General features: G+C 58.5%; 1 protein-coding gene across 5 annotated transcripts in view; it reads left to right on the top strand.

Moving 5' to 3' along the window:
• KCNAB2 (potassium voltage-gated channel subfamily A regulatory beta subunit 2) overlaps positions 1-20649 on the top strand; it is a 97295-nt gene extending 76646 nt beyond the window's left edge. For all 5 annotated transcript variants that reach the window (XM_059905749.1, XM_059905985.1, XM_059905826.1 and 2 more), the window contains 11 exons: positions 2016-2095; positions 4493-4537; positions 6219-6263; positions 7085-7128; positions 8132-8218; positions 11901-11986; positions 13748-13868; positions 14085-14179; positions 15111-15231; positions 15572-15660; positions 17696-20649. In XM_059905749.1, the coding sequence (XP_059761732.1) occupies positions 2016-2095; positions 4493-4537; positions 6219-6263; positions 7085-7128; positions 8132-8218; positions 11901-11986; positions 13748-13868; positions 14085-14179; positions 15111-15231; positions 15572-15660; positions 17696-17785 (903 nt within the window). In that variant the 3' untranslated portion in view covers positions 17786-20649. The remainder of the gene's footprint in view (positions 1-2015; positions 2096-4492; positions 4538-6218; positions 6264-7084; positions 7129-8131; positions 8219-11900; positions 11987-13747; positions 13869-14084; positions 14180-15110; positions 15232-15571; positions 15661-17695) is intronic.
• The last annotated feature ends 68 nt before the right edge of the window (positions 20650-20717 follow it).

The following is a 20717-nucleotide window of genomic DNA, read 5'->3' on the forward strand; positions in this document are numbered from 1 at the left end:
ACCCTGATTTTTAAAAAAAATTTTTAAAGGAATGAAGAAGATCTCCACGAACTGATATGGGTCTATTTCCAGGATGTATTGTAAGAGAAAAAAGCAAAATGCAAAAGAATACTTGCAGTGTGGTACCCTCCCTGTGAGCACGATGGGGACATAAGAAAATATGTGTGTGTCTGAAATATGAAAATAAAAGCGCTGGCCCTGGGTCACCTCGCTCAGAACCCTCCCAGAAGACAGCGTGCACGCCGAAACCATCTGCGTAACCTGCGGGGCCCAGCACATGGTCCTCTCCTGGGCAGAGCTCCGGCGGCCTGGTGGGACACATCCCGGAAAAGTAAGGGTGAAGGCGGGATAACCAGGGAAGGAGCCTGGTGTGCCTGGAGCTCTGGAGGCAAAGAAAGGAGGAGGAGGAGGGAGGAAGGGCTCCGAGGAGGATGCAGGGGTGCTTCGGCTACATTGTTACACTTGAGCCAGAGGAAGGAGGAGAGGAGCCAGTCCGCCCCGCAGACGGATCCAGAAAACTGCTCCATCAATGAGCTTTCCTAGTCGGAAGACAGCAGCTGACTGACGGGGGTTAGCTTTGGCCTGTTCATCCTCTGAAACCTTTGGGGTTCATTGCCAACGTTTGAAAATCAGAACTTACCCCCCTCCCCGATATCCTGGATTTCTGGCTTCTCTTGAAAAATAAAAGGATTTGGACACACCTGGCAGTGTTTGAGCCCCCTTCCACCCTACTAACCCTCACCAGGCACCAGCCTCCCTCTCCTTACCTGCCTGGCCGGTGGGGCTTCTGCGTTTGGTATTGGGAGAAGCTCCTAGAAGCTGCACCTGGCTGGCTGGCCTTCTGTCGTGCAGTTTTTGAGGGTTAAGTAGTATTCACCGCACCCTGGGCTAGCTACTGGGAGGGAGGCTTGGGGCTCTGAGCTGAGCTTCGAGAAGTGGCTGGTGGGGGAGTTTGCATCTGTGACCCCTGCAGGCTCAGACGGACGCCTGCACCGTCCAGCGGGCCAGCAGAGTTCATTGTCCACTGCATCTTGGAGGAGGCTGTCAGTTGCAGGCAGGCTGCCTCGGATCCTCGCCCTGACTGCCCACCGGCTGCCATTCATCCACCCCGGTCCGCAAGGCACTGGAGAAGCAGGGCCAAGGCCAGAGGGCTAGCTGAGGATGGCAGTTTCTCCATCTGCAAACAGTAATTTCACCCTCATGCCGTTGCCGGGAAGAATTCAGAGGGATGCAGCACCACAGGCACATTCTAGCCACAGCTTTTGAAGAGGATTTATTCTGCCAAGATTTTTCACGCTCCTGTTGTGGGCTGTGTTAGTTTCCCAGGACGGCCGGAGCAAAGTCCCACAAACTGGGTGGCGTAAAACAACAGAAGTTTATTCTGTCGCAGTTCTGGAAGCCAGAAGTCCAAAATCAAGGTGTCCGCAGGGCCACGCTGCCTCCAGGGCTCTGAAGGAGTTCTGTTCCTGTCTCCCAGCTCTGCTGCTGGCTGGCAGTCCTTGGCATTCCTTGGATTGCAGGCTCATTACCCTAACCTTCGCCTCCATCTTCACATGGCCTCTTCCCTGTGTGTCTGTGTCTACTCTTATAAGGACACCACTCATGTTGGATGTAGGACTCACCCTAATGCAGTATGACCTCATCTTAACTAATTACATCTGCAAAAACCCCATTGCCAAATAAGGTCACATTCCGAGGTTCTGGGTGGACATGAATCTGGGGGACATGATTCAACTCAGCACAGGTGCTAAGCCCTGAGATGACCTAATGGGTGGGGTCCCTGCTCACAAGAAATTCACAATCCAGAAGCTGTTTCTGCATTCATTCTGTCTTCTTTCTTCTCTATGGGTTTGTGACTGAGCTGCTTCCAAGCCTGTCCTGCGGCGGGGACAGGGCCGCCTAGGCACACGGGGGGTCTTCCCGGGCCAAGAGGCTGTGCTCTGGAGCCTCCGGGCCCTCCCCCTGGGCTGGCAAGATGGTGCCGCCTGTGAGCAGCCCCGGTTTTCTCGTTTCAGATGGCAGAGCAGCTAATGACCTTGGCCTACGACAACGGCATCAACCTCTTCGATACCGCAGAAGTCTACGCGGCGGGCAAGTACGTGCCTTTTCTCACGGGAAAAAGCGGTGCCGGCCAAGCCCAGCTTCCCTGGGACGAGCCGGAGCTTCTTGCTCCCCAGAGGGTTTGCACCTCCCACTCTGCCTGCTTTTCTAAACTGCAAACGGCGTGGGGAGGTAGTGTTTTCACGGGGCCAGAATCACAGAACATTTGGTCACTTGCTAAACTCCCGTGTGTTCAAGCAGCAAGATGACCACAGCCCCTCTGGTGCCAAAGAGGCTGCGTTGGGCGAGAGCCGTGATTAAGCTGTAGTCCAGGGGGCTCTCCTGCCGCGCCCGCGAAGTGCAGGCAGCCCCACATGCCTGATATTTTCACATCTTGATGGTGCAATTAGGGCTGCAGGGAATTCAGGGCCTCTCAGGAGCTGGGGAGAGCAGGGTCTGCTGAGCTGAGCGCTGCAGGGAGCTGCTCTTCCCATCTTGGCAGTGAACTTTCCTACTCAATTATGTAAAAGCCCTCTTCAGCCAAGGCTGCTGGCTTCAGTTTTAAAGACTGGCTGTAATCAAATCATCCACTCGCCTGCATCGGGTTTCCAAAAGTCAGCTTTTGTTTGTGAAATCATTTGTTGGCTCTCTCTTGGTCCTCCCTCTGGCCCCCTGCTGCCTGGGGCGAGCCAAGTTCCCATCAGCTGGGCTGCTCAGCCTGGCCCACCGCCCGTGCACTGTGGCCGCAGGGCCAGCACCTGCCTCGCAGGCTCTGGGTTATCACCTGCAGCTCGCGATGGGGCCTAGGGTACCGAGAATCAGGACCCCAGCTGGGACTTTGCTCAAGTCCTGGTCTGATGATCTGACAGCCCCGAGGGCCTCCACTGGGACCCCCAAATCTCCTCCAGCCCCTGTCAGCAGCCCTCTGTCCTCCTGATGCCACAGCTCCCTCCCCACCCCTCCAAACCGGCAGCTGCTTTCCATCAGAGCGAAATGCTTTCCAGACAGATGAGCTAAGCCGAAGGGTCAGAGGTGGAAAAGCCCGATGCAGATGCCAAGCCCAGAGGCGTCCCCCCACCATCCCGAGCACCCCAGCCTGTTCCCTGGCCCTGCGCCTGCCTCCGTTTCGCTGCCCAGGAGAGCGTGAGGAAGGCAGCTCCAGATGGCCCTGTGTCCAGGCCCAGCACCCCCTTATCACGGCAGCCACACTGTCTGCGTCACTGTCTTCACTTCCCCCAGCTTAACTGGACAGCCGGGGCTGGCACGCCGGGGCCAGCACACTGAGTCCCTCTTGCTAACCAGAGTGCCAAGCGTCTGTCTTACTGAGTGCCCCTGCTTCTCATGCTTTGGGCACTTCCCGGAGAGCTGCAGGATTTCTGTGCCCCCGCTGGGCAGAGGCTGACCAAATTCACGGCCAGGAGAATTCACAGCCGAAAGCAACAGGCTTCGGGCGAGTCGTTGCCTACAGCTCCTGCAGCCCCAGGACCACTGCCTGCTCCCCTCTCTTCCTCCTTTCCTGATCTTTTGTGCCACCACCGAGGGACCCAGGAATAAAAGGAAGAGACCCAGGGCTGAGTGACTTTCTGTGCATCTTGACCACAAATGAAGAACATTCAGAATGTATGCTAAACAGCTCACAAATTAGAGCCCGTTATTTCTGAGTGGATGACTCAGGCGCTGTTATAATTGGAATGTAGCGCTGGGTATAGATGGTTCTCCGTCTGTTGTTTTTGCTCAGAAACATTTCGCCACAAGCAGAAAGTTCTTAAAAGTTAATCCAGCGCTGCAGTGCCAAGCGAGGCTGGAACGGTCCACGCGTGACCCCGGCTGGCCTGAGTTTGGTGCAGGGTCCGGAGGGACGCCAAGCAGAACAGACAGCGGTCAGCCTGGCATCTGTCTCTCTATTGTTCAGAAGCAAGAAACAAGAGGGACACACACACACACACACACACACACACACACACACACACACACACAAACGCACTCGGCTGGAAATTCAGCCCTGAGTACATGTTGATTGTCTCTGCAAACAGAGGATGTCCTTGGTGAATAATTTACCTTTTAAAAAACATACGTGTCTAGAAACTTCACCCATGTAACGTTGCCGAGCGTTTTCCCCGGTGAACTTCCAACGGGCCAGGGCAACGGTCTGCTGCTGGTCTTGCCAAGCAGGACATTGCTCCTTCCTTCTCCGCGGGAGCCGGAGCTGCCATTGCTGGGTCAAGTGGCACACGCCCACGGCCACCTCCACGGGGGAGTAACCCAGCTGCTCCCAGGCGCTCTCCTCGCTCTGGAATGAGCTTCCCGAGCCAAAGCGGGCACTGACAGCCCGGCTCCCTGGCCCAGTGGCATTTTCACAGAGGGGACCCTGTGGCTGACTGTCAAGGTGGGGCGAGGTTTGGTGTTTCTGTTACGCTGTAACGAAGCCCCCATGTCTCGGTCTTCTTGGCAGGGCTGAAGTGGTGCTAGGAAACATCATCAAGAAGAAGGGATGGAGGTAATTACCGTGCTCTCTGTGCTCCATCCCCAGGGCGCACGCACACAGGGAAGAGGCTGGAGAAGGCTGGTGGGAGGGAAGAGGACCACCCTGGGGTCCTGGATGGGATGGGCAGGCCCCCCGGGCGAGGATCCGGTGGCTGTTCCTTCCTGTTTTCCGGTGGAGCACCCAGGGTTGGCCTCATCACCCCTGTGCCACCAGCCAGGCTTTCTAAGGCCTGGCGGTTCCAGAATTTTTCTTGCTGGGAAGGTGAGAACGTCCCAGAACAGAGGCAGCCCCATGCTTCCTGCAGGGGGCGCGAGCATTCACACTGTGGGTGGCCACCCCGAGGAGCCAGGGCCTGCGCCGTGGTGAGCTCCCCCCTCCCCCGGAAAGCTGGTCAGGAGCCTCGTGTCTGGTGTCAAGCAGAGTTCCCGCCCGCCCTCCTGGAGTCAGGCCAGGCTGAGCACTTGCCTGCATTTTGGGGTCCCTGAGGCCTGTGTGTCTTTATTTTCAGCAAAGTCAGAAGCAGTTAGAAGGCTGGGCCTCCCCCCTCCCCTCCCCTCCCCTCCCCTCCCCTAGTGCACGAACTCAGAGTCTCCCCCAACCTCTGGGGCCTGGATGACTGACACCGCTCCTCCTGCCCCACCCATGTTGTTTCTTCTCGGCTCTAATTGATACCAAAATGTATCCCTGCTCACTTTGCAGTTAAAAGGAAATTGCGCCTGTTAGCGAGGGCCCTGATAACGTCTTAGGTGAACTCGGAAGGAGATAGATTCCGGTTAGGTCACCCCGCCTGCCCGCAGGCGACACTGGCGGCTGTGGGGCTCCTGGCTTTGGGGAGCTGTTTCCTGAGCAGTCCTCCCCCTACACCCCCCACTAGAGGAAAGCACAACCCCAGGGGACACTGTCACCCTCTTTTGGGAATGGTCAAGGTGAGATGTGGCCAGGAGGGGCCATCATGACCCCCGCCCACCTGTCCCTCCAAGGCAAAGTCACAAAGGTGTCAGCGCTGCCTCTTGTGGATTTGCAGCGGGAGACCTGACTCTATACCCTTTCCTCGGGCTTTCAGCCACCGAAGCCCGAACCCCCAGGAACATCACCTGCCTGCCTCTCGGGTCAGCCCCACCCTAGCCTGTCCCCGCCTCAGTGGCCCCCAGGCCTCTCCCCAAGGCTGCCCCACACACAGCTTTTCTGAAACAGTCTCAGCCAGTAGAGGAAGAACCAGACGGTGTGGTCCCTTGCCTCGCTCCATCCTCCCCAGAGCCCTCCATCCACCCTCCAGCCCCTACACTCGACCTCCTTGGAGTCCCCAGGGAGCAGCGGCCGCCATCTATTCCCTGAGCCGTGTCCCCCCACCTCCCGAATGTCCCCCCTCCTCTGGGCTCCAGACTCCATCACACTAGACTCTGTCTCCCTCCGGCCCCCGCTGCCCAACCCTAGTTCCATGGTTAGCTAGTTGCATCCACAGGTTAGTTACATCTGTGGGTTGTCTCCTGGCTCAATGGGGAGCCCCAGGCCCCTGGGCTCGGCACACCCCAAACGTCGAATGGCAGAGAGGTGCCCCATTTCACGCCCTATGCTCCAGGATGAGAAGGGTTTAGGACCCCTGTGTAAGAGCTGAAGACAGTGGGGAAGGTGGGGGGAGGGAGGCCCCCGAGGGATCATGCCCAGTAACACCCCTCCTTCTCTTGTTCCGCAGACGATCCAGCCTCGTCATCACCACCAAGATCTTCTGGGGAGGAAAGTAGGTGCAGCGGGCAGACCATGCCCCTGGCCGGGGGCCAGGTCTGCAGAGACCCCTGATTTAGGAGGCCCCTGGGGGTGGGGAGGGGGTAGTTATCCTGGGGAAACAGAGGCTGCACGGGGTCTGTCCTGGACCTCAGGAACCTCCTGGAGGACAGCACGTGGGCAGCACCGTTTCCTGTCTCCTGGTGCCGGAAGCAGGGGGCGGGCTGGCGTTTGTGCAGCCGTCTGTCCTGGCTCGTGCCGTCCCTATTGAGGGACGTCACGTTCCAGAAAAGCAGCTTTGTCTGAGTTGCCTTGTACTCAAACCTTGTTTCATTTTTATTTTTACTTTTGTGGGTTGGTTTGTTTCTGATGACAAAGGTAACATCCTAAACATTTCTGGAAAACACAGAAAATTCATGAACTGTCCCAATCACTCCACCTTCCCTGGGCCACAGACCACTCCTGCCATCCTCCAGGGATCTGGCCCCATATTCTCTCTGGGGCTGGACAAAATGGGCTTCATAGGAATTAGAAATGGGATTCATTTTTAATTTTTAAAAAAATCCAAGCCAAAAAAGAAAAAAATCCAAGCCAGACAGAAGGGCAAATTGAAAAGCAGAGGCCTCCATCCCCCGCTGTGGGCCCCACCTCCCCAGGGTGGCGGGCAGGCGGCCCAGCTCTGCCAGGTCATCTCCACAAGCAAATCCGCATAGCCTCGTGGTTTCATCCCCAAAGTGGAAGCAGACTACGAGTGGCATGAGCTGACCTACTTTTGCGTCATGAACATTTTCCCCCAAACCGCCTGCAATATCACACGTGCTGTCGCCTGTTTTTCAGAGCCGAGACGGAGAGGGGCCTTTCCAGGAAGCACATAATAGAAGGTGAGGGGGGCCCTGGCTCCGCACGGCCCCCTAAACCCACAGAATCTTCCCGTGAATGTGAAAGTGAAGAAGCACAGTGCCCCTCCCCCACCAATGCTACAGGCCCGGAGCCTGGGGACAGCCCGTGCTCTGGTTCACCCAGGCTCGCATGGGGTGGACACTCCGTGTCGTGAGGGAGGGGACAGGGGTATGGGTGGGCGGTTCCCCTGGGGTAGGCAGTGTTGTCCCTGAGAAGACACAGACAGGCCTGGGTTTCAATCTAGGCTCGGCCCTGTGCCCACTGGGTGACCCTGAGCAAGGGACATCACTTCCCCAGGCCTCTGTGGCAGCATCTGTAAAATGGGCGTGGTAAGAATGCCCACATCTGGGGTTAGTGGAATCGGGAAGGACCCAGGTGAGGGTGCGTGTCAGACACAGCCTGGGCCTCAGCACACGGGAGCACTGGGGTCGAGGTGCCAGGATGTCTCACTTATCCTGATTTGTATTATCTCCGTGCCTCTTCTCCCCATGTTCACTGCCGCCAAGGTAATACAGTCACTCCACTGACAATCAAATGATTAGGAGGCCTTGCTGCCCGCCCTTCCCCGTCCCCCAGCCCGGCACTTCCGCTCTGCAGCTCTGTTCTGAGCCGCTGCGAAGTACTCATGCGTTTCGGGCCCCACTGGCCTTCGGTGCCATAGATGATCGACGCAGCTGTCCTCCGTGTCAGGTGGCCTGGCTCTCCCAGTTCCAGCCGGGCCACTCTAGGAGGGGCCCCCTCCGTGCAGTCACAGAACATTGGGCCTGTGGACTCCACCCCGCCCCCTTTGGGGTGTGCCCCCTCTTCTCTCATGGCTGTTCTCCACCTTGGTGGCCCGTGCCCACAGATGCGGCCCGCCGTCCACAGCTCCCGGTGCCAGGGGCCTCGTCCCTTTCATCTATTGCTCCCTGAGACGCACGCACGCACGAGGGCCCAGGAATGTCTGTGAAGATGGTAACAGCCCTTCCCCACTCCTTCCCCCAGGTCTGAAAGCCTCCCTGGAGCGGCTGCAGTTGGAGTATGTGGACGTGGTGTTTGCCAACCGCCCGGACCCCAACACGCCCATGGAAGGTACGTTCTCCCCGGAAGCACTGACTGACCGGGAGTCACGGCTCCAAAAAGAGCAGAAAGCTCTGCACCTGAGCCTCTGAGGGCTCCACCGCAGGGCCCGCTGCGCACCCAGGCCTGGGGGTATGGAGGGTGGGGCCTCCCCCGTGTGGGGAGGGGCGGGGCGCGGGCCCGAGCTCAGCCTCTGCTCGGCCCCTCACGTGCACCCCAGCACCTCCGGGCTGAGTCCCACCCTTGCTCTGGGTCCGCGCCCATCCTGGCTTTGAGCTGTGTGCGGTGTTAGCTAAAGTCACAGTATGATGACTCTTTGCAAGGGCTGCCTTCTTTTCCGTTCTTTCAATCGTGGTCCACATTCTACTGGGAGGGTTTAGGGGACTTTTGCTCTGGGGAATGAACTGTTACTCAAGAGGAGAAAAAAAAGACGTGCAGTGCTTTGAAAAGCGGTTTTGGTTTCTCAGGCGCTTGTTTATTCTTTGACTCCTGCGATCTCAGCGCCCCCCCACCACCCCATCTCCTCCAACTTTCTGCTTCGGGCATCTTCTCATTTGTGCTTTGCTGCTTCAGGGACTTGGAAAATTCAGTTATGTTCAAGTTACTTTTTCTTCATTTGTTTGTATATATACCATGCACCCGTGCGTGTGTATATATGCGTGTGTGTGTGTGCGTGTGTGTGGTTGGTTTTTTATCCAAACGAGTATTCTGCGAAAAGTGATTTGAGCCTCCGTCCCCGTGCCCTTTGTCAGACTGTGCCCCTCAGCGTTCCCACAGCTGTGAACTCTGGTCTCTTTCCATCTTTCTTTTATCACCAGGGGATCCATTTAGTTCCTCCAAGTCAAGGACATTCATCATAGAAGGTACACAGTACCCTCGGCCCGACAACTGACCTCTGTGTCCGAGCTGCATTTTATGAGACAGTGCTTTTATTTACACGACTCTCTTCCCCTGCCCCCATGACTAAACTTCTCCATAAAATGCACAGAGGAGAAATAAGTGCCTTATGGGAACACCTTGCAAGTGAAGAAAAGCAAAGCGGCGCAGAGCCCCGCCGTCCCCCTGGTCCACGCTGTCACCTCATTCCTCCCCTTCTCCTGTGCATGCCTCCCCCTCCTCGCACTGCCTTGCATTGCCACGATCCGTGATCCGCGGGGCCTCCTCTTGACTTGGGGTTGCTGTGATCCGCACCAGAAACCTTGACCCCAGATGGTCTGGGAGAGGGCTGGGGAGACCAGGTTCCCACAGGAGCAAACACATCGGGGACCCCAGAACCTTGGCCCCCAGCAGGTTTTATCTTCTCCACGTTTGCTAAGCTCCCACCTCAACCAGAAGTGAAGGCACCAGCGACCAGCTGCCCTGCCCCCACCAGTCCCCTGGGCGGGCTGGGCCACCTGTCACTCTCACCCCATGCCATGTGGCCAGAGCTCACCATTGAAATGCAGTTGTTTTCCTCCTTGAAAAATACCTACATGAGCTGGGGAAACTCTGAGACCCGGGGCAGCCTCTGGCCATGCAGTGGTCTCTGCCCACCCCTAAGCCAAAGGACCCTGGGACCCCACCCCACCCACGAAGGGCAGGCCTTGGTATCCCTGGGAACTGGGCTGTGGTCCACAATGAAAGGGCTCCTGCCTGCCAACTGGCACTGCCACCTGACCCCTCCCATGTATTATTTGAGACGCAGCAGGAGATGCCATGGGTTTTGGCAGCAGCTGGAAGGATTTGGTCCTCCTGCTTCTGTTCAACAGCATTAAATATTGAGGTGGACAGCTGTCCCTAATTGTCCCTGTTTCTGGTGTCACTGACACCAGGCTTGGGCAGAAGCACAAGGGCCATGCTCCTGCGCATGGGCTGCACTCCCAGCCTGCCACTGCCCAGGACCCCTTCCCTCTCAGGCCAGCGACAGGCTCGCACAGGCTCCCAGGCCCCCAGGCTCCCGCTGGACTCCCCTCTCTGCATGGAAGGGGCGTTAGGAGAGAGCTGTGCTCAAAGAAGCCAGGCTAGCGAACGGGGGTGCCCTCTGCTTCCCTCTCTCTGGCATGTGGGCCTGAGCCTGGGCTGAAAAGAATCGGGCAGTCACACTGCAAGGTCACAGGTCCCCCCAAGAGTGTTTCTAAAGAACCCAAGAAGGACAGCCGGGCTGGGAGCCCAGACGCAGGGTTCGGATGTGGGCAGGTTTCTTCCTGGGACCCTCAACCTTCACATCGAATAGTGTTGGCCGTTAAAGTGGTGGCCCGCTGAGAGCCCAAGGGGGGGCGCTTCCCTGCCAGACCCCCTCCCTGGGATGCGCGGGGAAGAGCCGAGTCCCTGACCTTGGAAGGAAGGAGAGGACAGGGCTTGGCCTACAGGCGTGGAAACCAAGGTGTGATTTGTTCAGAGGTCCTCGGAAAGCCCACGGAGACCACCACCCCAGAAGCCCCAGCTACCTTAGCTTTCTACTGAAAGAGGGGACCTCGGCCAAAGGGGCACTCAGGGACCCAGGATGGATGGGAAGGGACACCCCAAAACAGAGGTGCCGCTCTCTGCCAGAGAAGGTTCTGGTGGTCCTGGGCCATTCCAAGGTGGAGCTCTCGGAACTGACCTGCATTCTCCTTCCTTCCATCCTTCCTTCCACCCCCACCATCTTCAGGGACCTCAGCTGCCCCATGTCAGTGGCCACTTCGGGAGAGATGGGGACTTTCAAGGGGTATTTGCTTTTAGAAACACCTGTACTTCAACTGAACTTCCGAGGCTGCCTTGGGCAGTCGAACTTGCAAGCATTGTATGGGACCTGAGAGAAATCTGGTGGGGTAGCCCGTCATCCCGCAAAGCTAAGAGCCATTTAAAATTTTAAAATTTGAGGTCAAGTTCAATTTTAAAAACCACAATATCCCCCCGGGGCCAAAACAGCCTCAGGGGCAACTCTAACTGGCAGATTTTTATTTCTCAAAAAACTTTTTTGAGTCTAAGGAAGACTCTATCACAGTGTAGATGGGGAGAGGGTCCCTTGCCGGATACTGGGCTGGTTTGAAAGTCGGGGCGTGGTCCACAGGGGCTTTCCATGTCTACTGCTGGCTCTTCTGGACTCGAGGGGAGCTCCGCTCTGCAGCCCCCAACCCCTGGGACCACCCAGGGCCCCACACCCTGCCCTTCTCCCGACAGATGTTATTATTACCTCTCCATTCGATTCTCCAGATTCCAGTGAGAGTCTGGAGTAGCCCCAACTGGGAGACTAGAAATGGGCAGAAATTATGTTACTTCCTCTTGCCATCTGTCAATCTGATTGTAACCTTAATACGTTTATCTGGTTCTTCCTGAGCGATCAGGGTCCCCCATTCTTCCCCAGACTAGAGAACACCCCCCATTCTAGAGTCACATTCTTTGACCTCACCTTTCCTTCATCCCTCTAATCTGCCATAGAAACGTCTCAATCCATCCATAACCCATTTTTCTAAGATTCCATAAGACCTCTAACTATTTGGGGGGCATTGTTTTCAAGACCAGCTTCTTGGACAGCGGCTCACTTTTTTCTGTGGTCCCAGAAAACCCAGGCCGCCCCCAACTCCGCAGCCGGGAAGTACACTGCTTGCAAGCCGTCCTGGCAGCACCCTCCCCCTCCTCCCGGCGCCCACCTGTATTTGCAGAATGTCCCCAGGCCAGACCTCGTGCCCCCAGCCACCCCCCCCACCTGTGGTTTCCCCTTCTCTCGTGACAGAGACGGTGCGCGCCATGACCCACGTCATTAACCAGGGGATGGCCATGTACTGGGGCACATCGCGCTGGAGCTCCATGGAGATCATGGTACGGTGACCTCTCGGTGCGTGCGTGTCCCCCAGCTGGGCTCCCGGCCCCAGCCCTGTGGGTGATGACCCCGGGGCTCTAGCAGGTTCAGTGCCGTCGGTCCCTAATGCACAGATAACTGGGTACTATGGGGAGGGACAGTATGGTGACATGTGGCAGTGATGTCCGCAGGCCTTGCAGACAGGGGTCTGGGCTTGCATCCCAGCACTGCGTGGCCCGGGACAGATGGCTTCGCCTCTCTGAGCCTCAGTTTCCCCACCTGTAGAACAAGACTGCAAGGACAACCTACCCCGTCACGAGGCTGTTGTGAGGATTATCTGAGAGAACAGGTGTGAAGCTCTTAGCGGGGGTCCTGGGGCTCAGCCAGTGCTCAGCAGTGGTGACAGAGCCAGCCACCGTGCTGAGCTCTTGTGATGTTCCAGGTGCCGTTAGATTTGAGGGCTCCATGTGGACTGACTCCCATTTAATCCTCACAACACCCTATAAGGTAAGTGCTACCGTTAGCCTGTTTTTCAGATGTGGACACTGAGGCACAGAGAGGTTAAGTAACACACCCAAGGTCACACAGCCCATGCCAAGATGGATGCTCAGGCCTTGCAGCTCAGAGCCTGGGCTTCCATCTCATAATCCATGATGTTTCCCCTTCACCTGCACTTTCAGGAAGGCATCCCCTTCCTTGTCATTTCCCTCCATGGGAGCCATCAGTAGCTGAGGGTGACAGATGTTTCATAATATTTCTGGGGTATCCCAGAAGGGTCGGCAGGGTGGCTTCTCAGAGGCAGGCAGCTGGTTGGTGGGGGGAGGGCAGAGGCCTGGGGACAGCGTCTTCACAGGACTAGCTCTCAGGCTGGCCCCCTCACGCCTGCCTCCAGGCCTCCTCCCAACCTCAGCCCTTCCCATGCCACACCCACCAGAATTTCCCACGTCCTGGCATCCCTGCTAGGGGGTTTCTCCTCTAGTAAGCCCCAGATTTCTGGTTCATCCAAAAAAAAAAAAAAATTAAGCAGGATTTTCATTTCAAGTTACAGACAACTTTAGAAGCCCATTGTATCAATCGGCCTTTGGAGTCTGCAGCATTAGTGATCATTTGGCATTTTTCTGAAGCTGCCTGGACCCAGCACAGAGCTCACTGAGGTGTCAGGATCTCATCCCCACTTTACAGATGTGAAAGCTGAGTCTCAAGCTAAATGGGAAAGGGCCTCTCGGGCTGGCAGATGGGCTTCCCCAGGAGCTCACACCCATCCGGTCTGCAGAGTGGAGGCCTTGAGCTCCAAATCCCAGAGATGGGCTGATGCCAGCCACTCTCCCCTCCTGACCTAGTGTTTTCTGCCCCTGCTATCATCCTGGGTCCAGGCCCTAGAGTAACAATCATGATAAAACCAGTAACAGGCAGGCACTGTCCTGAGGGCTGCCAACACTGTTGGCTCATTTGACCCTCATGACAAATGGGGAAACTGAGGCACAGGGGGGTGAGCCCCTTACCCAAGGACACCCGGCCAGTAAGTGCCAGAACCCAAGCCTCACTACTGAGTTGTGCTTTCCCCCCAAATCCCTTCAGCCTTGGGGTCCCACAACCCACTCACTTTTCTCCACTCGTGGAGGGGGGCCTAACAGGCTGCCAGGAAAGTTGAGAGGAGAGGGGAGGGGCAGGCGGGCCAGCCGTTCCTGGGGATGCCTTTGTGTCTTCTCCCTGCTGCCCCGGAGGCCCCCCAGAACCGCTGACCGGCAGGGACCCTCCATGCCCCTCTTTGCTTTTCCCAGGAGGCCTACTCCGTTGCCCGGCAGTTCAACTTGATCCCGCCCATCTGCGAGCAGGCCGAGTACCACATGTTCCAGCGCGAAAAGGTGGAGGTGCAGCTTCCCGAGCTCTTCCACAAGATAGGTGGGCTCCCCGGCCCGGCCCCGCCCTCGCGCCTCCCCTCCCGGCCCCGCCCCACCCTCTTCCTCGCTCCGCCTCCTCCCCAGCCCTGCCCCAACCCCATCCCAGATCCCCTCGCCCCGCCCCTCGCCCCTGACCTGCCACGCCCCTTTCCCCCTCGCCCCGCCCCGCCCGTCCTCGGGACCCTGGGTTTGACCTCGTCCGGCTTTCCTCTCCCAGGAGTGGGCGCCATGACCTGGTCCCCTCTGGCCTGCGGCATCGTGTCCGGAAAGTACGACAGTGGCATCCCGCCCTACTCGAGAGCCTCCTTGAAGGTGAAGAAGCGGCCGGGCTGGGGGAGGGGACAGGCAGGACGGGCATTTTGGAGGGGTGGGGCCTTTGGGCAGACACGTTGGTGCTGGGCGGGGCTTCCCTGGGCCACTGTCTGCAGGACGGTTCGGAGCGTGGGAACTTGGAGCCCCAGCTGGCCTGACCCCATGTCTAGAAAGGCTGCCCACCTGTGGGACATCCCCCAGGTGAAGAAGCCCCTCACTCTCCCGCCGTCCTGCCCTCCCCGCAGGTTCAGCCCTCACAACCTGCGCTGGATCCGCGTGTGCCCCCTGGGATGCCTCCTCCCCCTGTAGACACCCCGCACACTCTCTGTGGCCCATCCCTGAGACCTCTGGGCTGAGGGCCGCGGGGTTTCTTCAGTGTCACTCAGAGATGCCCCCCAGGACAAGTCCCCCCGGCCCACATACAGGCGCACGCACACACACACACACCTCGGAGTGGGGACTCAGGAGGGTCTCCAGGCTGCAGGGGTTGGGGGACAAGGAGCAGGGGGAGAAAGACCTGCCCAGGCCAGGGCAGAGCCAATACTGGAGACCCCAGCCCCAGATTCAAAAGCAGGATGGCCTGCCCCACCCACTCCTGCCCAACCCCCAGCAAGCCTCCCAGGGGGCTCCCTGACTTCGCTGTGGCCACACCTCCTGGGCCGCCCAGCCACCCAGGAGAAGGGAAGGTCAGCTTGTCCACCTCCTTGTCCAGGCTCAGGGGCCTGGCCTCAGCTCCCCGACAGCCCACAGGCTTCAGATGCAACGGTTCCCATCCTTGCAACTGCCCAGGTCTGGACCACAGCAGGACATGGTTAGGCCGGGGCCGGGGGGTGCTGCCGTGCCCCAAATCATCATTTTGTGCCATGCACACAGAGGTCCAGGTGACCTGCCCTCACCTGTGGGCTGTGCTGTGCCTCCACCCCACAACCAGGGCTACCAGTGGCTGAAGGACAAGATCCTGAGTGAGGAGGGCCGGCGCCAGCAGGCCAAGCTGAAGGAGCTGCAGGCCATCGCGGAGCGCCTGGGCTGCACCCTCCCCCAGCTGGCCATAGGTAAGAGGCTGGGGAGCAGGGTGGAGACCCATGTCCCAGGGAGATGTCGGGAGTCCCTGAGTGCTTGCGCCACACCCCCTCCACCAGCCAGCTGTGGGTAACGGGCTCCCACATTCATGGGGAGAGGATGGGGGGGTCCCTGAGCACTTGGGCCGTCTCTCCACTGGCGGCAGTTGGTGCCAGGGTCCCCCCAGCACTGCTGAGCCCCTGGTTTGCCAGGCCTTTCCTGGGCACCCTCAGCCCCATGCCCAGGAGGCTGGCCTAGGCAGGGTCAGGGCAGAACCAGAGAGGGCCCTGCCTTGGGTGGGCCTCCCTCACCTCTGGTCTTGCTGCCCCCCAGCCTGGTGCCTGAGGAACGAGGGGGTCAGCTCCGTGCTCCTGGGCGCTTCCAGCGCAGACCAGCTGATGGAGAATATTGGAGCAATACAGGTGAGTGGGGGCCGCCAGCCTTGCTCTGCGCTGGGCAGAGCTCAGGGTCTCAGCCAGTCATCTGTCCAGCACGTACTTATTGAGCACCTACTACATACCGGACACTGTTCAAGGCACCTGGGCTACAGCAGTGAACCACCAAAAAGCCTTGCTCTCGAAGAGCTGGCTTTCTAGCTGGAACAGACGGAAAACACTAAATGCGAGAAATAAGATTAGAATATGTGTCGGAGGGTGATAAGGACTCTGGAAAAAGAAACCTAGAGCAAGGTCGGGGGTGTCCAGCAGGGGCGGGGAGGGGGGGAGCCGTGGACCCAGGTTGAAGGGGGCTGTAGTGTAGGCTTGTTGACAAAGTGACTTGTGAGCAAAGGCTTGAAGGATGAGGAGTGGGCAGTGCAGATACTCAGGGGAAGAACGCTCCAGGCTGATGGGAAGGTGCAGGGTGGGCACGAGCCCAGGACAGCAATGAGGCCAGAGGGCCTGGAGCAGAGGGGCAGGGGCGGGAGATGAGCTCGGCGTGGGGGCAGACCCATGGGCCACTGCACGCCCTCTAAGGACTTTGGCAATGGTCCAGTGAGATGGGAGCAGAGGAGGGGCAGGGTCCAACTTAGATTTTAAAAGGCTCCCTCTCGCTCTTTGGCTGCTGAGTGGAGGAAAGAGTTTGGGGAGCAGAAGGGAAGCAGGGCGATTGCTGGGAAGTGATGACGGTGTCGGGGCGAGGGATGGCCATGGTGCAGATGGACAGCTGGTTGGATCATCTGGATGTTCTGGAAGATGGACCGACAGGACTGGCTGACAGGCTGGATGTGAGGGTGCGGGATAGCAGGTCAGACAGCCCCTGGGGTTTGTCATCTGGAAGGGGGATGTTACTGTTGGCTGAGGTCAAGAGGGCTGGAAAAAGCAATTTGGGGGTGTGGATTATCAGGTGTTCTGGTCCTGGAATCTGCATTTTATGCCGTCGCTGTCCTTCCATTTGAGGGGCAGAGCTTAGACCAGGGCAGGTTCCCTCTGCCCCAAACCTTCTGGAATACAGAAGCAGCATGGCCCCCATCTGCTTCCGGAGCCGCATGCAATGAGAGCAGGACAGTCTGGGGCCAGTGGGCGGCTGGATGAATGTCCCCCTGTTACAGAACTCAGGTTCAGCTGCTCGTCGCTCAAGAATCCCAATACTGAGACTTCCCTGGAGGTCCAGTGGTTGGGACTCTGCCCTTCCACTGCAGGGGGCATGGGCTCTATCCCTGGTTGGGGAAGTAAGATCCCACAAGCTGCACAGTGCGGCCAAAAAAAAGAAAAATCCAATACTGAGAGGCAAGTGTTGGGTAAAAGGAAAGGTAGCTTTATTGAGGAAGCTGGCGATCCTGGGAGAAGGTGGACTCATGTCCCAAAGATCCAATTTCCCCATGTCGATCAGGGGGCAAGAGCTTTTCAAGGGGAGTTTCAGGGGTGCTTTGGGGGCGGAGGTAGGAGGCTGTGTACAGAGCAGCACAGTTAGCTCCGACAGTCATCTTGAAATTGGTCGTGTGGTCATCTGAGCAGGGTCACCTGATTGTTTTAAGTACAGTTAATCTTCAACTCCAGGGTCAGTTTGTTCCCATTTCCCTGAGGCCAGTTCTTGGAATTGTGCAGGATGGAGCAGCTTATTTCATGGCTACAGTCTGGTCATCATGCAGTTACTTTTTATACCTGGTGGGGGTTTCAGTAGCTGCAAAACAGCTCAAAGGACACGGCTCAGAATATGACCTGTAGCCCTTGAGGAGGGACTAAAAGTCCTTGACTTTGTTTAATGGCTAAACTATTATTATTTTGTCCCGTTTGACTGCTTTTCTTTGCTTTTGCATTTTCTCATTTCTCCAATTAAATTTATCCTTGGGCTAAAATTCTACAGACAAGAGGCAGGCGTAGGACGTTGTGGGGTGGAGGGGGCGGAGCTGTGCTCCAGGAAGGCCCCATAGGGCCCTGCTCCATTACACCCCACCTCACCTGCAGGCCAGGCCAGTCTTGGTGGTGGATTCTGAATAGCTCCCATCTTTGCACACAGGTCCTTCCAAAACTGTCGTCTTCCATTATCCACGAGATCGATAGCATTTTGGGCAATAAACCCTACAGCAAAAAGGACTACAGATCCTAAGAAGCCCCTGGCCGTTTGCCTGGACCGTTTCCGTTTTCCTCCTAGTCTCTCTGTTCGCTCGCTTAAGCTATTTTGAAGCCAAGTCAAGAGTGTGGTTTGCTTCAAAAACAAAACAACGCACCAAGATGTCACGGGGAAAAGATCTCAAAAGTCTCTGCCACACACCACCCGCTGCTTCGCAGGACCGATGTCGGGTTCGTGTCGGGGAGTCGGCATTGATTCGAAGGCACTCATGTGGTCCCACCCAAGCCTGCCGTCTCTGCTCCTCCTCCAAGAAACCACCACGTTTTCGCCCAGCCACGGCCCGTCTCAGAGACTCAAGTCCCGGCCAGGCCGAGACCAGCTGGGACCTGGGGGCAGGCAGAGCTGGCCTCTCCTCTGCCGAGAACCCCACCCAGTGTTGGGGAAGGGATGAGGAAGCCGGGTCTGCCTCTTCCTGTGGCCCCTCGGTGGGGCCCTGGTCGGGGCAGGCCTCCCTCTGGGGTCTCCCTCATTCCCCTTCTTGCCAAGGGCTCCAGGTACTTTCCTCGGGCCTGACCTCGGATTCTTCCCCCAGCCCCTTCTCCCAACCACCCGCCCCAGTGTGTCTCCGAGGGGCCTTCCGAGCTGCCCCTTGACCCACCCCCCAACCTTGCTGGCAGGGGCAGGGATCCAGGGGGATTCGCCCTGCAGTTTGGGACCCACAAAAAGTTGGGGGGCTCTGATTTCAAGCTCCTCGCCCCGCCGGCTTCCTCCCCACAAACAATTGATGAGCCCCAGTGCCTGGGCTCCAGTCCAGGTCCCTCCAGGGCCCCACCTGCCCTCCCTCCCTGCCAGGCACCCCGTTCTCCGCCCCTCTGTCCTCGCCCCAGAAGGCCCCGAGGTCATACGTGCTCAGCTGGACTGGGGCTGCTGACCACACACCAGGTAGCCAGCCTCTGCTGTGCCCGGGGGTGGTGGCCTTGGGGTCTGCAGAGAGAACGTGCTGGGACCCTTTCAACGAGGGAGAGTCCCTGTGGTTTTCTGTGCTGCGCGCCTGGGACCTGGGGGACAGCCAGCAGCAGACCCCGCGGTCCAGGAAAAGACCCCGGGGGCCTGTCTGTGGAGCAGTGTCCCCTGCGAGGCCTCAGACCAGGTGGGGTGAGGTGCTCTGTCTTGGGTGCTCAGAGCTTGTTACCAGGGCAGCAGTGCCACCCCCAGGACACCTCCACACAGCCCACGAAGACGGAGGGATGGCTGGGGTTGGTCATTCCTTTCCACACCAGCCCCCTCCTCCCAAGCCTGGAACAGACTGGGGACAGGGAGGGAGGGCAGGACATTCACAAGTGTCATCCCCTTTGCAGCCGGGCCTGGGGCTGCAGAGATGGAGGCAGGGAGGGGGCCGGCCGCCAGGAGGAGCAGCCCCCATAGTCCTGAGCGGCACCCAGCCTTTGCTGGCCGTGGTGGGTGGGAGTTGGGGGCCAGGCTCTGCAGACGCCCCAGCCCACCGGATACGGGCCCTCGTGCCCCTGGGCAGACACAGCCCATCCCGCTTGCCCTTCAGAGAGGCCCCTCCCTGCCATTATTCTCAGAGGGGCCGCCGTCCAGTCCTGGCTGAGCCAAGGCCTGGGAAACTGGCTTTAAGAAAGCCACAGATGTGGGGGGGGGGACCTTCCTCCCCCAACTCCTGACCTTTGTGCTGACCCTGGAGTCTAGAACCTTCTCCCTCTTTGTAGACCAGGCCCCTGGGGGTCCTCTTCACCAAGTCTCCTGCACGCTTCAGCCTGTGGGTGTGGGGAGGGGACAAGCCTGTCCCAGCAGAATCCCCAGCCACTCCCCACCATCACATGGTGGGAGTCTGGCTCTGAGGACAGGACACTGCAGTGGGGCGGCTTCCATCCCAGGCCCATCCAGGCGGGGACCAAGTGTTCTGGGCCGGGCAGTCCCAGCAGCCGGCCGTGCTCAGGGGCCAGGTTACCGGCTGCTCGTTGGCGAGATGACTGGGCCCCCCTCCACACTGCTGTCACCCTGCCCACCCACTGCTGGAAGAGGGACCAGGGCGAGCAATCGGGCCGAGGGCGGGACTGCCACCCCCCCCCACCCCATGAGCCACACCTGGGAAGGCCGAGCCCGCTGGCTGCATGTTTCCCAGACGGAGGGAGACAAGGGCCCGCAGGGTTGAGCTCTACCAAGGCCTAAATGCCCAGCGCAAAGACCCAGGCAGCCTCCCGGCCCTGGGGCACCATCCACGGCCTGGTTCTGTATCCCCGCCCCCTGCAAGTGGGTGTGGAGGGATGGCGCCCCGCTTCCTGAGGGAGGGTCCCCCGACTTGGAGGGTGCCGGAGCGGGGAAACAGTGGAGTGGGGCCCAAGGGCGGTCCGAGCCTGGCAACAGAAGAGCTGGGCAGAAGCAGGCCCTGGTGGGGCAGCCTGGGCCCTGCCCGGCATGGGTTTCAGACCAGCCAGCCGCAGCCCACCTGCTTGAGGGGAAGCCCGCCAAGGGCCCCAGCTGCCAGCCAGCCTCTCACCCTCCCCTTGAAGCAGAGTTTGCCCCCAGGGGTCCACCTGGCAGTGCCCCACACGGGAAGAAGGCCCAGTGTGGGTCAGGGCAGGACCAGTCTTCCTTGCTAATGACACACACAGCCCCCAGCATTTTTCATCCTGAATCTACGGCAAATTCGAGGTCCCGAGGACGAGAGGGGGGCTTGCTCTGTCTTCTGTTCTCTCGAGTCATGTAAATAATGTGCTATTTTTCTCTCCCCCCCTTTATTTTAATGACTGTGGCTCCTCAGCTAACTGCATCCCCTACACAGGCAGAGATGCCATATGCCTCGCACTTCCAAATGACACTCCGTGGAGACGCAGCGCCGTATTTATGGAATGACGAAATAAAACCCAAGCCCGTCAGGGTCTGCTCCTCTCCTCTGCGGGGTCCTCGGGGTCAGGGCTGGGCCAAGGGCAGTGGGAGGGGGGGG

This window comes from Balaenoptera ricei, chromosome 1, assembly GCF_028023285.1.
Source record: "Balaenoptera ricei isolate mBalRic1 chromosome 1, mBalRic1.hap2, whole genome shotgun sequence".
Taxonomy (NCBI): domain Eukaryota; kingdom Metazoa; phylum Chordata; class Mammalia; order Artiodactyla; family Balaenopteridae; genus Balaenoptera; species Balaenoptera ricei.